Source organism: Pseudocercospora fijiensis (assembly GCF_000340215.1).
Source record: "Pseudocercospora fijiensis CIRAD86 unplaced genomic scaffold MYCFIscaffold_15, whole genome shotgun sequence".
NCBI lineage: Eukaryota > Fungi > Ascomycota > Dothideomycetes > Mycosphaerellales > Mycosphaerellaceae > Pseudocercospora > Pseudocercospora fijiensis.
In genome coordinates, this window is record NW_006921546.1 from 498,647 (window position 1) to 510,973 (window position 12,327).

Consider the following 12,327-nt stretch of genomic DNA (forward strand, 5'->3'; position numbering starts at 1 on the left):
CTCTATATATTTCCGTCGCGCTTCGATTCCTCTATTACTAAATTATTATAATAAGCAAGCGCCGACTCTAGAATAGTAACTTGTCTTTTATATACGTAAGGCCTATAGTCTCCGAAATCGATATTATAGTACGTAGGTAAAATAGGACTATAGCGGTACCTATACTATAGAGAGCAAATATAAAGTTAGAGATATAATAGTAGTTACCGTTCCTAGACTAGTTAAATATATTTAAACGCTACGACTTAAAAACATAAGGGTTCGATCTAGGTTACGGTCTCGTTCTAAAAGGTAAGATATATACTACCGATCTACGTAGCTCTCTCGTAGTAAATCGATAAGGGCACTCGCCTTTATATAGTACGTATAGCTCCTAGTTTAACGTTCGTATCCCTTCGTAGACTACGATTTAGCGTCTAAGCGCCTTAGTCTTTTATATTAACCTATCCGCGATATCGACCTCTAGATAATCGAAAATAAACTCTAGATATTATATCGAGATCTTATCTATCGACTTAGAGAGTATCGGAAAGAATACTAAAGATACACGCCTATAGCTACTATAAGAGAAGCCTAATCTTAGTAAGTTTTTAAATTTAACTCGATTCTTTATATCGAATAGGAGAATAGGGCACTCTTTCCGTTCCGTCTACTTGCTTTATTACTTATTAGTAGCAAGTCCTAATCCTAACTTAATTATTCTTATAACTATATTATCTAGGCGGCAAAAAAATTCGTAGGCTATATCTCTAGGCGGCTATAAAATTTTTAAAAACCTACGCGATTCGTATACTATCTTCTAGGTCGCTACGGGATTAGCTATTAAAGTCGGTAGCAGTTTAACCTGCTAAGTCTAGCTATTTAGGCCCTTATCGTCGCTAGGGTAGTCTCTAGTTCCTAAACTAAGCTTAGCTAAACCGGTTAAGACGCTAATCGTAATAGATAGCGATAGATTTACTTTTATCGAGAAGGTACTAGTAGTAACGTATATAGGAGTAGCCGGCTAAGGCTATAGCTACCTAGTTACGATAGCCTCTAGCGTAGAATAGAAGAGACGAGACTCTAGTTCTAGATACTTTATCGAACGACTTAATATACCTAGTATAGCTATAATAGAGGCGAATAATAGAAAGACAAATCTTTGCTTAAGTAGGACCTAACTAAGTTCTATATTATAGTAAGTAATTTAATAGGCGAGGTTACTAATAATTCTCTTAGGAAAGTATTAGAGCTACGACGTAAGCGCGTAGTCGGAGAAGAAATAGCTAATAGTCGCTATAGTATATCGTAGTCGTACTTACTAGTTTCTTTATCTTAGCTTAGATCGCTAAAGTCGTTATAGGGCCTAGGTCTTTTCTACCTTTAACGATTATCTAACGGGGATCTTAGGGTCTATAATAGCCTAAAACCTTCGTTACTTACTATCTACGAATTATTTCCTAGTAATCTACTTCCTAGTTCTTACTACCTTTATTCTATTAGCTAAGGCGTAATCCGTAGTAAAGAACTACGCCGAGGATCTATAGCGGAGGCACTAAGGACTTTTAATACCTCCTCGATAACGACAAAGTAGTTTATATATAATATTAGATATACTTAAGCTTTAGGAATAGAAATATTAACTAGCTCGGAAATAGATTTAGTACGCCTCTACTTAGATCCGCTAGGTATTCGGCTAGTTAAGTACGTCGTACGATGCCTATACTCTTCTCGACCTAATAGTATTAATTAGTCTCGGTATATCTAAAGGCTTAGCTCCTCGGCTATAGAATATCCGCGCCTACTATAGTATTAGGAACGTCCTTCCTATATAGGTCTAGCGGAATTCGTAGGTTAGTTCGGTAAGGAGAGGTATAGTATAGCAGCGCTATTTATTAAATATACTAAAGCATAGATATAGAGAGTTTACTATTATCCGAAGCTATTCTACTCTTACTTTCTTTATTATAAGAGATCGTACTACGTTCGCGAGATTCTCTTAGTTAAAGATTTAGGAAGCTCTAAGTCTAGCGTTCAGAGTTTGGCCCTTAGCGCGTAGCTGCTAATATTCTTAACACTAGTGCCAATAGTCCTAACCGGGAAAGACGTCTACGGCGAAAGGTGTTTAGGTAGCACAACAGCTGCACACTCGAAACACGACACACCCGAGCAATCATGCCGCACCAAGTCATGGCTAGCGGCTCGCTCCTCTTTGGCTTTCCTACCAACTTTATACGCTATGCGGATGTCTCTTAGCGACGCGCTCCAAACGTCCTACGCCCATAGCTAGACCCACCCGCTATCAATAGGACACGCGTAGCCTTCACCTCTGCGCCGCCAGACCGCTAGACCGCCAGCCACAGACATCCACTCGGCGGCAGCCGAGAGCGTCGCGACACCTGCGGCTTTCTCCCTAACGACCGACGACGACATCGCAGCAAACCCCAACCGAATGACCGACATATTGCAGCCATCATGCGCAACCCAACTTGCTGAAACCAAACAAGAGCGTGCTGCCGCGTCTCATCATCAAGCGCGCGATGATACGGAGACACGAGCCAATGCTAATGCTGTAGGACATTTAGGCACAGCTGCCGAACACCGCGAGAGTCCTGCACGCTCCGAAGTCTCCCAGGCAAACAATGGCATCGCACACTCGCAGGAGCAATCCAACCAATCTCAAGACGAATTCGACCACCTACGCATCAAGCTACATCTGAGAGGATTGAAGACTGGCTGCAGGACATGCAGGATACGCAAGAAGAAATGTGACGAGGGGCAGCCACATTGCTACAACTGCTGGAGGAGGTCTCTCGTATGCGTTCCCTACGAGTAGTCGCAGGATCAGCATTGGCATTGAGACTTGCAGGCGGAATCGCTGCCGAACAGACCTGGCACGAATGGGGAACATCTAACAGTGGCTCGATAAGTGCCCGGGTAAAGCCCACATTCAGTCTCTTCATCAGGTATCAACTTGAACCATCTTTGTAATTCGTATGGCTTGATTTGAAGTGCCTGTGATTAGCTTTTCTTTAGCATCGACATCAACTTCCACCGGACACCTAAGACAATGTGCCACGCAGAAGCGCTGCCTAGCTAGACAGGAGGCCAATCATGTCTGCTGCTTGCTGCGCCGCCTACGTCCTGAAGCAGACACTGGCTGACTTTCGCAGTGTATCGAAGCCCAATGCGCAGAAGGAGAAGAGATGCGGATCTGGACAGCGGTGTTTCTTAGGCACGACGGCGATCCCAATCGAGCTCCTCGTCCATTTGGTCACTATAGTCAGGAGCTCTATAGAGCCTCTGGTAGATGAAGTTGTTCCTGAAGTCTGGCTGAGATTTAACTATACTGCTGTCGTCTTCCACCAACATCTTGGACACTGCAACCTATCGCTCTAAGCATTGCGAGTCCCCCGGAGCTGTTCATTCTCACTTTGCTCCGAGAACTTAGCCATCTCTAGATGTGGTGAATGCCACACATCGTTGACTGGTTTGCATCGGATTCCGTCGCTTCATGCCCATTCTCACTCTCTTCTTGAGTCCCTTGATTGGTCTGCCTCCGGCGTTCGCGACATCGAGCATATCCCTACCTCATTTTGCTCCGAGCACTTGACCACGTCTAGAGGTGGTGAAGTGTAGCTGGCTTGCATCGGTTTCCGTCGCCTCATGCCCATTCGCACTCTTCTTTTTTGAGTCCCTTGACTAGTCTGCCTTCAACATCGAGCATCTCCCTATCCCCAGCAGTGCTTTTCATGACCCCCGGATCGTTCACTCCTCCCGTTGCCTCAGCACCAGCTTATGATCCAGGATCCGGCCTTCGATGCACTCCAGGTGTGCAGGTTTTGGCTGAGTCCATTGCGATGACAGCCCTCGGGAAGATGGTCATCATGAGGTCGAGAACAGCGTCAGAAAGACTGAGCATAGCGGTTCCGACTGTCATCAAGCTCACGTAGAAGTTTGTCACAATGACGAGGTCCCTGTACCTTTGCTGTGCAGCTAGGGTTGCCTTGATGAATGCGGTGCCGGTCTATGCTTTTCATCCCCTCGAGAAAGCCGAGCGCGGGTTTCATTTCGCTGACTGGTTGGCGAAGACGATCGTGATTGACCCAGAGGCCAATGAGTACATGTCAATTATAGCCATAACGTCATTTTTGAAACCATGGCGAGCCAGAGGATGACCTCCTTCAAGAGTCTGCGCGGCTAGGCAACTAAGACCGCCACTGTGGATCAAGCGTCGGCAGTCTTCACGGCGCTTGGAGTGCCCGAAAGTCAGTGTCTGTTGAGAGTGCGATCACCGCTCCGCTCTTGGGGGAGCTCGGAATCCCATCCACGTATCGGGTTGCTCACCATGATCATCTTTCCGGCATTTTCGAACCCATGGCAATCTAGAGAATGGACACCTTCAAGGGCCTGCGCGGCTGGGTGACCAAGATCGTCATTGCGGATCAAGCGCCGGCATTCTCCACAGCGCATAGAGTGCCAGAGAGTCAATGTCTGTTGGGCTGCGATCACCGCTTTTGGGGGAACTCGGGATACCACCATGAATCAGGATGCTCGTCATGATCATCTTCCCGGCATCACTTGTGAGCAGGAACTCGGGATACCACCCATGTGTCAGGATGCTCGTTATGGTCATCTTCCTGGCCATGGTCCTTCTGCACTCTTGCCATGTCGATTATGGGCACGAGAATCAGACTGAAATCGTAGCACATGATGATGTTGTTCATCGGTCGGATCCTGTTGATATAGACGCAATCGTAGTCGTCAACCAATAATCGCCTGGTCTCTTACAGCCTATGATGTCGTCGGGGCAGTGATCATTCAGTAATCCCGCCCACAGATGGGGTGCTGTTCGACAATGGGATCATCTCGCGGATTATGTCGTGCTGTCTGATAGGGTTCTCCACAGGCCTTATCCCATTGCACGTCTCTGCTGTGGCTGTTACCGATGGGTGGTCGGCTCGATCGTGGTCCCGTGTCGCAGTGTCAGTCGTCTTGAAATTGATCATGTCTGTATCGCGGACTTCCAATCAGAGTACGGCTGGCCTTCCCGAGCCAAGGAGCTGAGGTTCAATACTGGTGTGCAGATCTGTGCAGTTCACAGAGCTCAACACCATAAACTTACCGCCGTGTTGAGCATGCTGCGAGTCTTGTTAGTCGTCACCAAACTCTCGTCATCATAATCATCGAGGAATTGCACTTCACTATCACGAGGCGTGTCATGGTTAGGAACAAGGGCTTAGTGAGAGATTTGTGCTTGACAGTAGCCATCGTGAACACGACACAATGGCGGCAAGATGAGCAACTCGTGCGCGCCCTTGAGAACGCATCGGCCATTTTGAGGAAAAGTATTTGGAATAGCATTCGTTAGATCTGCTGACCAGGATGACTTGCAATGCCGTATTCATAAGAGCATCGATCTCTTCGGCGCTTCTCGGCATTCGCAGTGATTTCCTCCAGCGGTCTTGTGACCGTAGCCATTGATCATCTCTCTGGCTATGTGGTTGCACAACTTGCAGAACCAGCTCTTTTGTCCAGAACCGAAGGGAGCATCATCGACACCTCGCCAGTCGAGGGAGTCTTCCTCGTTGGCTTTCGTAACGGTCATGATGACCTGGTGGATTATCAACGGACAATGCGGGCAGCTGATGGCAACGCACTCGTCATGATCATGATCATCTTTGGGGGCATGTTTGGCAATTTCAGGTATGACCCAGCCAAGGAGATGATCTCCAGGGAGCCAAAACCACCGGTGGTGATGCTGGGCTGGGAGTCGGAGGCTGTGGAGGAAAGCGCAGATGGTTTTCTCGGAGTAGATGACAGCTAGTGGTTCTCATGCTCATGGGAAGAGCATCGGCGCTCAGATCATGTCGACGATGCACCGGAAGTCGGCCAAGATTGATCATCCGGCCCTTTCTCTGCCTCAAGGGCAACCGCTCGCTCGAACTCATCAGGAAGGGCTCCAAGCAGTTGTCTGGGTTGCCGGCCTACATCGGCTGGGGTGCTGATTTTGAGCGGGATGATGAACGTTGCCATAGTTGAGATCCTCAACATGACGGCGCTGAAATGGGCAGGGCAATGCAAAATCAGGATGGTTGACCAGCCCCGATGGCATTTTGATCAAGACTGCTATAGAAAGATTGATGAAGGGCATGCTTGGCAACGTGCATATGACATCGGAGAATTCGCAGGGTACGACGTCCTCATTTAGTGCATGGCTTCGTGCCTCGTCGGTTCTTGGGCTAGCCTGATGTACTGTTTAGTCGCATTGATCATTCGTGAGGATCGTGCTGTGCTTGTGCTGGTCATTGGCGACAAATATTGCTGTCCAACAGCTCTCGATCGAGGCCCGTCCAACACCAGCCTTGGCCATGCCGCACCAACGTCTGATTTGTCTGGCACCTGGCACATGAAGCAGTTCTGTACAGTTGTGATGCGCATGCTGGTGGGGCATAGCGCCAGTGGTTTGCCGATAACATGAACCGAGTGTGAGGTCGAGCAGTTGTTCCAGTATGGAACTGGTTTTCAGAACACCGCGGGCATGTTTCTCGTAATGGCAAAGCGATCATCATCATGGATGGCCCTGTGTTGCAGCAGATGATACGTTGGAGCTCCAATCAATGTCATGTTTCTCATGAACGGAGCGGGCTGGGACATGTTGCCGGGGAATGGATGACCTGGGAGACTGTAAGCCATCGCTCACATAACAGCGCCGCAGTCCTGGTCCAGGAGAGCCATCCTTCTTGAGCCATGACATGTTGCTGCAGGTGATAGACATGTTCCAGTCGGCGTTCATCGTCACCATCATGTCGAGTATGTGTTTCGAGGTCGCCACATCTCCGCGATGTTGCAAGATTACAGTCAGAGAGGTTCGCTTGGTGTGAGTCGGCTTTCCCTCACCTGTAACTTCCACCATCATGATGACAGCGATCGCATTTCGATTCTCCTTTCCCATCCTCCGCCGGCTTGATGGAGGGCAACCCAGCACACGGAGTCTTCTGCTGGACAAGATTTCGGAGTCTGCCATGGTGATTGGAATGTTCTCCATGCCGCCGCCGAGCGTATCGCACTACGAGATCTTCGCCAGGAAGGCCTTTCAGCAAGCTCTCGGGCTCAGTTCCCTCAGATTCTTCTTCCCTCAGATTCCTCGCCGCACAGATTCCTCACCAAACAGATTACCTACCACACAGATCCAGGTTGATCGGCGGCCATCGTCAGGTCAGCCTCAGCTTCCTCTGTTGTAGGCTCGGTTGATGCTACGCTCTTTCATTCCAACGACATCCAATGGCGATCTTGTCAAGACTACTGACATATCTTGTGCTCGCAAAACTCATGTGCCTTCCAATTCCATTCGCGTCGTGGATCGCGTCCGCGCCGGCTAGCCGATGTATGTACTGTCGCGCCGCATACATGTAGCGCCAGCAGTGGGCGAATGCTCGCTATTCGGCGTGAGTCGAGAGTCTGAGGCGTGGTGAGGATGTTGTCGTTGTATCCGTGCGATTCCAATGTTGATGGGTCGTGGTGGACGCTCAGCCCAGGCCGCACAGCTGCATGATGGTGCCACCATTCAGCTCAGCCAGTTGCTCTGATTCAACGGATTGGTGTGGCTCCCTGAGCTGATCAGTCGGTCGACTTTGTATCGAGAAACTTCCATTTTGGAGAGGCACCGTAAACCAGCCGCCGTTTCATGGCGCGAAGTGGTCTAAGGTGTTGTCGTCGATCGGCGCGTTGGGGGTGTTGTGATCGTTGGTGATCATTTCCGAGGTGTGGTATGTAGTGCTGGGTGTGCTCGTAGTGTCGCGGAGAGCGTGCTAAAGGTCAAGTGGAAAGTGAGTGCGCGTTGGAGATTGCGGAGGCAGTCGGCGGATCGGAGTCTTCCCCATTCAGCTTCTCACTACTGATGTCCAGTCAAACTTGAATGAGAATTTGACTAATCCCGGCTTTTCAACTAAAGATGCCAGGTGAAATTTCCTCGAGCACCACACACGTTTCCGACGCCGAAGAGCCTAACACTTCCTGATCATATGCATCGACATTTCCACATCTCATCCCCAGCCTGGCGCACAATCAATTATGCGCAACGCTCGCGACGATGCTCGATGACCATCTGCTACACACTATACCGCACATATCGGCAACGCGGAAAGAAAAAACGAGACCCGATGGCCTGGCAGGATTGTTCACCTACTTCCGACATGGCCATTCCGTTACCTCGTCACTCCAATCCGAACATGACTTCGTTTGAGCTAGCGACTTCTTCTGGAACAACAACTTGACGAGATCTTCCGAGATACCGACACCGACACCGCATGAGCCGTTATCTCGAAGCCTCTAGTCAATCGGCCACCGCGAGATGCATTAGGCGAGGGTGTTGAAGGTGCTGGAAGTAACACGACAACTTCAGAGTGTCGCAGCACCCTAGTCTCGAGCGCGCGACCAGTTCCGGGCCCGCTTCAGATTGAGGTCGGAGAAGCGCTTACACATCTCAACACTGATTTCTACGACATCTCAAACGAAGCCTGCTCTGACCTAGGAAGGCAAAGCGGATCTCGGCCCTTACACTGCTCCCTAGGCGCATCCGCATCGCGTCTAGGCCGATCTGTATCCAAATCCATGGATTCACTGCACCCCGTTCGAGAATGACCACTTATGATACGACGCGACGATTGTTGTCGATGTTGGATATAGCCTTAGAATGCATGCGCCGAAGCTGGGCTTCCTGCCGTGCTTGTCTCTGCTGCTGAACTCAGGAGGAGAGCGGCGCTCCCACGAGACGACGGGAATCTTATATACGCTGATCGTGCACATCGTCTTCTCCACGACATCTCCTTGCAGTGGGGTCTCTTGTAAGGATGTTCCTCGAGAAGATCAGGAGCTAAAGTTGGGAATTCTTGAGGTTGCATAGCGGTGGACATAGAGACTTCTTGTCGCTGACACTGTTCGGCTCACCGATTCATTTCATCACGCACGGCAACATCTCCGCCCACGCCAAACTTTCCCCAGGGACAGGCCCGTCGGGACGTTGTCACTCTCTCGATATGAACAGAAAGGAAAGTTTTGCGTAGCCTGCACTGATTGATCAAGTATATGTATGATACACACACACATCCATCTTCTCTCTACGTTCTCCTCTCTCTCCTCCCAGCCCTCCTTCCAGAGCCCACCTCCCATCAGAAACCACCTCCCTCCCGAGATCCTCTCCCTCAAACCCTCCCCATGACTCAAACCTTCCTCCCTCCCACCTTCCTTCCATCCATCTTCTTCAAACCCTTCCCAACCCCTCCCCCCCTCACCTTCCTCAACTTGTCCTTACAAGGAGAATCCTCTAAACTCCTACCCCGAGCCCGATTCCCAAAAATCTCCCCATCCTCCTTCTCTACATGAACTCTCTTCCTTCGGTGTAGTGGCGATGTGATGAAGCCAAGAGCTTCTTGTAGCTTGATGGAAGAGTTCAATATGGATGCTTCAGGTGATGGATGAGATGAGATTGGCGAAGTTGCAGAGTACGCGGAAGATGGTGGTTGAGACCAGTTGAGAATGCTGACGCCGTAGCGATTGGTATTGGAGGTATGTTCGGCTTTGCGGACTGTGGTGGCTTCAGACGAGAAGGGATCCGCGAGCTGGCGGAAGAAGATCGGGGAAGGTGAGCATTCTTGGCTTGATGAGTCTCCCTCATCCTCCTCCTCCTCCTCTTCTTCTTCTTCCATTGGTGTTCGAGGTTGCTTGGTATGCGAGGCAACGCTGAGGCTGGCGAAGACTGCTGGTATTGGCGATGATGTTGGACAGCTTCCTCCGCCGAAGATCATGTTGTTGAAGCCGAAGATGGTTCGAAGTTGATCTCTGGCAGCCATGTCTTCGGTGGTGGATATGGCAGGGCTGGCAGGGACAAATTGTGACTGTGTAGTGACTTTTGTGCTGAGGTGTGCAAGCTTGGGAGGAAAGGTGGAAAGTTGGGCGTAGAAATCATGAAAGAGAGATGAGAATAGACAATCGCAACCACACGGTGTTCTTCCACTCTGGTCCAATGTTCCTGAAAACGGAAGACGTAAGTAAATGACTTTCCTGAAAAGAAAGGCATTGCCTGAAAAGGAAGATATGAGGAAATTGTGGGTCACCGGCCTTCTCGGTTTCTTCGTGAAACTGGAGCCTATTCCAGGCTTGGACCAATTCTGGCATGTCTGCTCCCGACGTTCATTCGAAGCATAGCGCTCTCAGCATGAGTATGGCACTCAGTGTCCTGAGATGGAAAATGGGAGTGGAAACGGAAATACCTACCAAATCATGAATCTCCGACTTTGTTGGTCCTTCCATGAATTTGGAGATTCGTACATGTACAGGCCGATTGTGGCATTTCTGCTTTCCATGGTCGTCACAGCGCCCCCAGTGTCTCTACAGAGTCTCCTGAGAAAGGAATATGGAAGTGTTGATCTCGTGGGTTTCCTAAAGAGGCCGCACCTGTGCCCCGATAGCCTGGTGGAAGGAGCACGGCGTCGAAATGAGTCTTACCAAACTGCTCAATTGTGGGCAGTACCCTCGGCTGCAGTACCTGCTTTTCGGTAAGTATCACTCAAATTCCTTCCCAGTTTTCACCAAAGCCAGCGAAATGTCCGTATTCTGCACAAATCCATCGATGGAGATCTTCGAAGCGGCCATAATTCCGCCCATTGCGGCAGACATCGGCATTGCGTAGTATATGGCACTGCCTGCAGTACACATGCTTCGGACATGCTTCAGCGCCAATGTCGAAGTAGAAGTCTGTCGACCAAGAAGTCTCGCTGGCGATCATCTCTCGGCTTGTCCATGTCCTGTCTCTCCATCTTGTGCAGTTGGCGAAGCTCCGCTTGCAGCGCTGTTGGCAATGCTTCTGCTTCTCGTAGGACTTTCTTGGGTACCTCTGCTCGCGAGCGTATCGACAGTGCCTTTTCTTGCATGCGCGTGACTAGGAGTTCCCGGCGCAACGCTCGCAGGCAGGCTTGCTTGAAGACTGTTGACGCGGCTCCATATTTCGCCGCAGCGTTCGAGTTCGGCTGCCAGTGAGAGGTCGTATAGGTGATAGGCCGCACTGCCCAAGCTGCTGCTAATTCTGCGCCTGCTATGGCCGGCGGCATGGTGTTGCAAGAGCTCGACTTCCTGGATCAAAGCTTCGGCCAGACGTGCAATGTTGGATGCCATGATCTGTAGCTGGGACTGCCATGAAGTCAGCGCGGCCGAGACATCGTGGCGCCACTGATTGAGCAAGGAGATGTGTTGGGCACGCTGTGCTCGGTGGTGTTCTACTCCCATCTTCCGGTCATGACCATCATCAGTGTTCGCACCTGGCTGCGCATGTGGGCTACTGCGACGGCGCTGCAACTCTGTCCTCTCTTCCTCCTCCTTTCCCTCCTCCTTCTCCTTGGCCTGAGCTTCTTGCCAGAGCTGGATCTCGGAGCTGTACAGTCGTTCCTTCAGCTCCAACCTGGACGCGCGCTGGGCCAAGTCGCGCTCACGTTCATCAAGCTTGTCTTTCAGATCTTGCGCCTCGGCCAAGCGTTGTTCAGCCATCTGCATAGTCTCCTCTGCATCTTGTTCACGCCGCAAAAGCTCCCTTGTGCTCAACAATCGGCCATGCTCGCCGGAAGCCGAATGGGACAGGGCGCTGCCGTCACTTGAGATGAGCTGAAGGAGAGACGGGAGGTCGAGGTCGAGGTCGGTATTGAGAGGCGCAGGTTCGGCGGATTGAGACTCTACGCGGCGCTGGCGCTGCAGCTTGACGTGTTGCAGCAGTGAGTGTATGGCGGATTTGGGGCAGTCTACGGCACGAGCAATGTCTGTGGGCTGCATGCGCTGGTCGAAGTGGTAAGCAACGACAACCGCACGCACGGCAATAGGCAGGTCGTGGTAAGAAGCCATATTATGGGCGCATCCTTGGGATAATCATGGATAGAATGGGCGCGAATAAGGTGTAAAGACGTTCTGTAGGTAGAATACGGTACGGAGGACGCGGCGTAGAATTGATGGAAGTGCTGAAGGACGGCGGCGGGGTTGAGCTTGATAAGTAAATTCAATGAAATTTCATTTAAGCATTCGAAGCAGCCTCTTGGAGATCTTCGGTCGCCATCCATTGCGAACTATCTCGGTACAAACACGCCTTCGAGTGAGATGATACGCATTTGAAAGTTGATGAATTCCTTCCTTGATGAGACGTCGACTGGCGTTCTCATATGCGGTACGGTACGTAGATTGAAAGCTCCAGTCTCCACAAACCACTATGGATATGCCCTTCGCATTCCCAGGAATCAACTGAACAAAGCACTTCTCACCCGAGTCTTCCACGAAAAACCGTCTCTTCTTCCCTCCTCCTCCCTGTAC

At 50.3% G+C, this 12,327-nt stretch overlaps 4 protein-coding genes across 4 annotated transcripts; 1 reads left to right on the forward strand and 3 right to left on the reverse strand.

Annotated features, from left to right (window-relative positions):
- Nucleotides 1-2,152: 2,152 nt before the first annotated feature.
- On the forward strand, nucleotides 2,153-2,975 carry MYCFIDRAFT_212713 (uncharacterized protein). The gene has a single exon (XM_007934109.1). It carries the CDS (start codon nucleotides 2,432-2,434, stop codon nucleotides 2,813-2,815), a length of 384 nt encoding a protein of 127 aa, XP_007932300.1. The 5' UTR covers nucleotides 2,153-2,431; the 3' UTR covers nucleotides 2,816-2,975.
- A 48-nt stretch (nucleotides 2,976-3,023) lies between these two features.
- Nucleotides 3,024-7,633, reverse strand: MYCFIDRAFT_180232 (uncharacterized protein; the record flags this gene model as incomplete). The annotated part of the gene is made up of 35 exons (XM_007934110.1): nucleotides 3,024-3,041; nucleotides 3,082-3,107; nucleotides 3,137-3,193; nucleotides 3,222-3,359; nucleotides 3,413-3,436; nucleotides 3,468-3,569; nucleotides 3,597-3,642; nucleotides 3,683-3,725; nucleotides 3,752-3,774; nucleotides 3,806-3,912; nucleotides 3,944-4,011; nucleotides 4,059-4,199; nucleotides 4,228-4,321; nucleotides 4,380-4,481; nucleotides 4,519-4,532; nucleotides 4,561-4,763; nucleotides 4,818-4,890; nucleotides 4,926-4,973; nucleotides 5,004-5,068; nucleotides 5,094-5,120; nucleotides 5,144-5,183; nucleotides 5,242-5,475; nucleotides 5,502-5,658; nucleotides 5,693-5,901; nucleotides 5,927-5,939; nucleotides 5,971-6,197; nucleotides 6,236-6,365; nucleotides 6,389-6,590; nucleotides 6,620-7,021; nucleotides 7,050-7,125; nucleotides 7,166-7,235; nucleotides 7,259-7,284; nucleotides 7,310-7,550; nucleotides 7,575-7,590; nucleotides 7,613-7,633. The coding sequence occupies 35 exons, from the start codon at nucleotides 7,631-7,633 to the stop codon at nucleotides 3,024-3,026; spliced, it is 3,483 nt and encodes a 1,160-aa protein (XP_007932301.1).
- A 1,567-nt stretch (nucleotides 7,634-9,200) lies between these two features.
- MYCFIDRAFT_200777 (uncharacterized protein) lies at nucleotides 9,201-9,830 on the reverse strand (the record flags this gene model as incomplete). Its single annotated transcript, XM_007934111.1, has 1 exon — nucleotides 9,201-9,830. The coding sequence occupies one exon, from the start codon at nucleotides 9,828-9,830 to the stop codon at nucleotides 9,201-9,203; it is 630 nt and encodes a 209-aa protein (XP_007932302.1).
- Nucleotides 9,831-10,395: 565 nt separating this feature from the next.
- MYCFIDRAFT_205513 (uncharacterized protein) lies at nucleotides 10,396-11,116 on the reverse strand. Its single transcript, XM_007934112.1, has one exon. It carries the CDS (start codon nucleotides 11,085-11,087, stop codon nucleotides 10,710-10,712), a length of 378 nt encoding a protein of 125 aa, XP_007932303.1. The 5' UTR covers nucleotides 11,088-11,116; the 3' UTR covers nucleotides 10,396-10,709.
- Nucleotides 11,117-12,327: the final 1,211 nt, after the last annotated feature.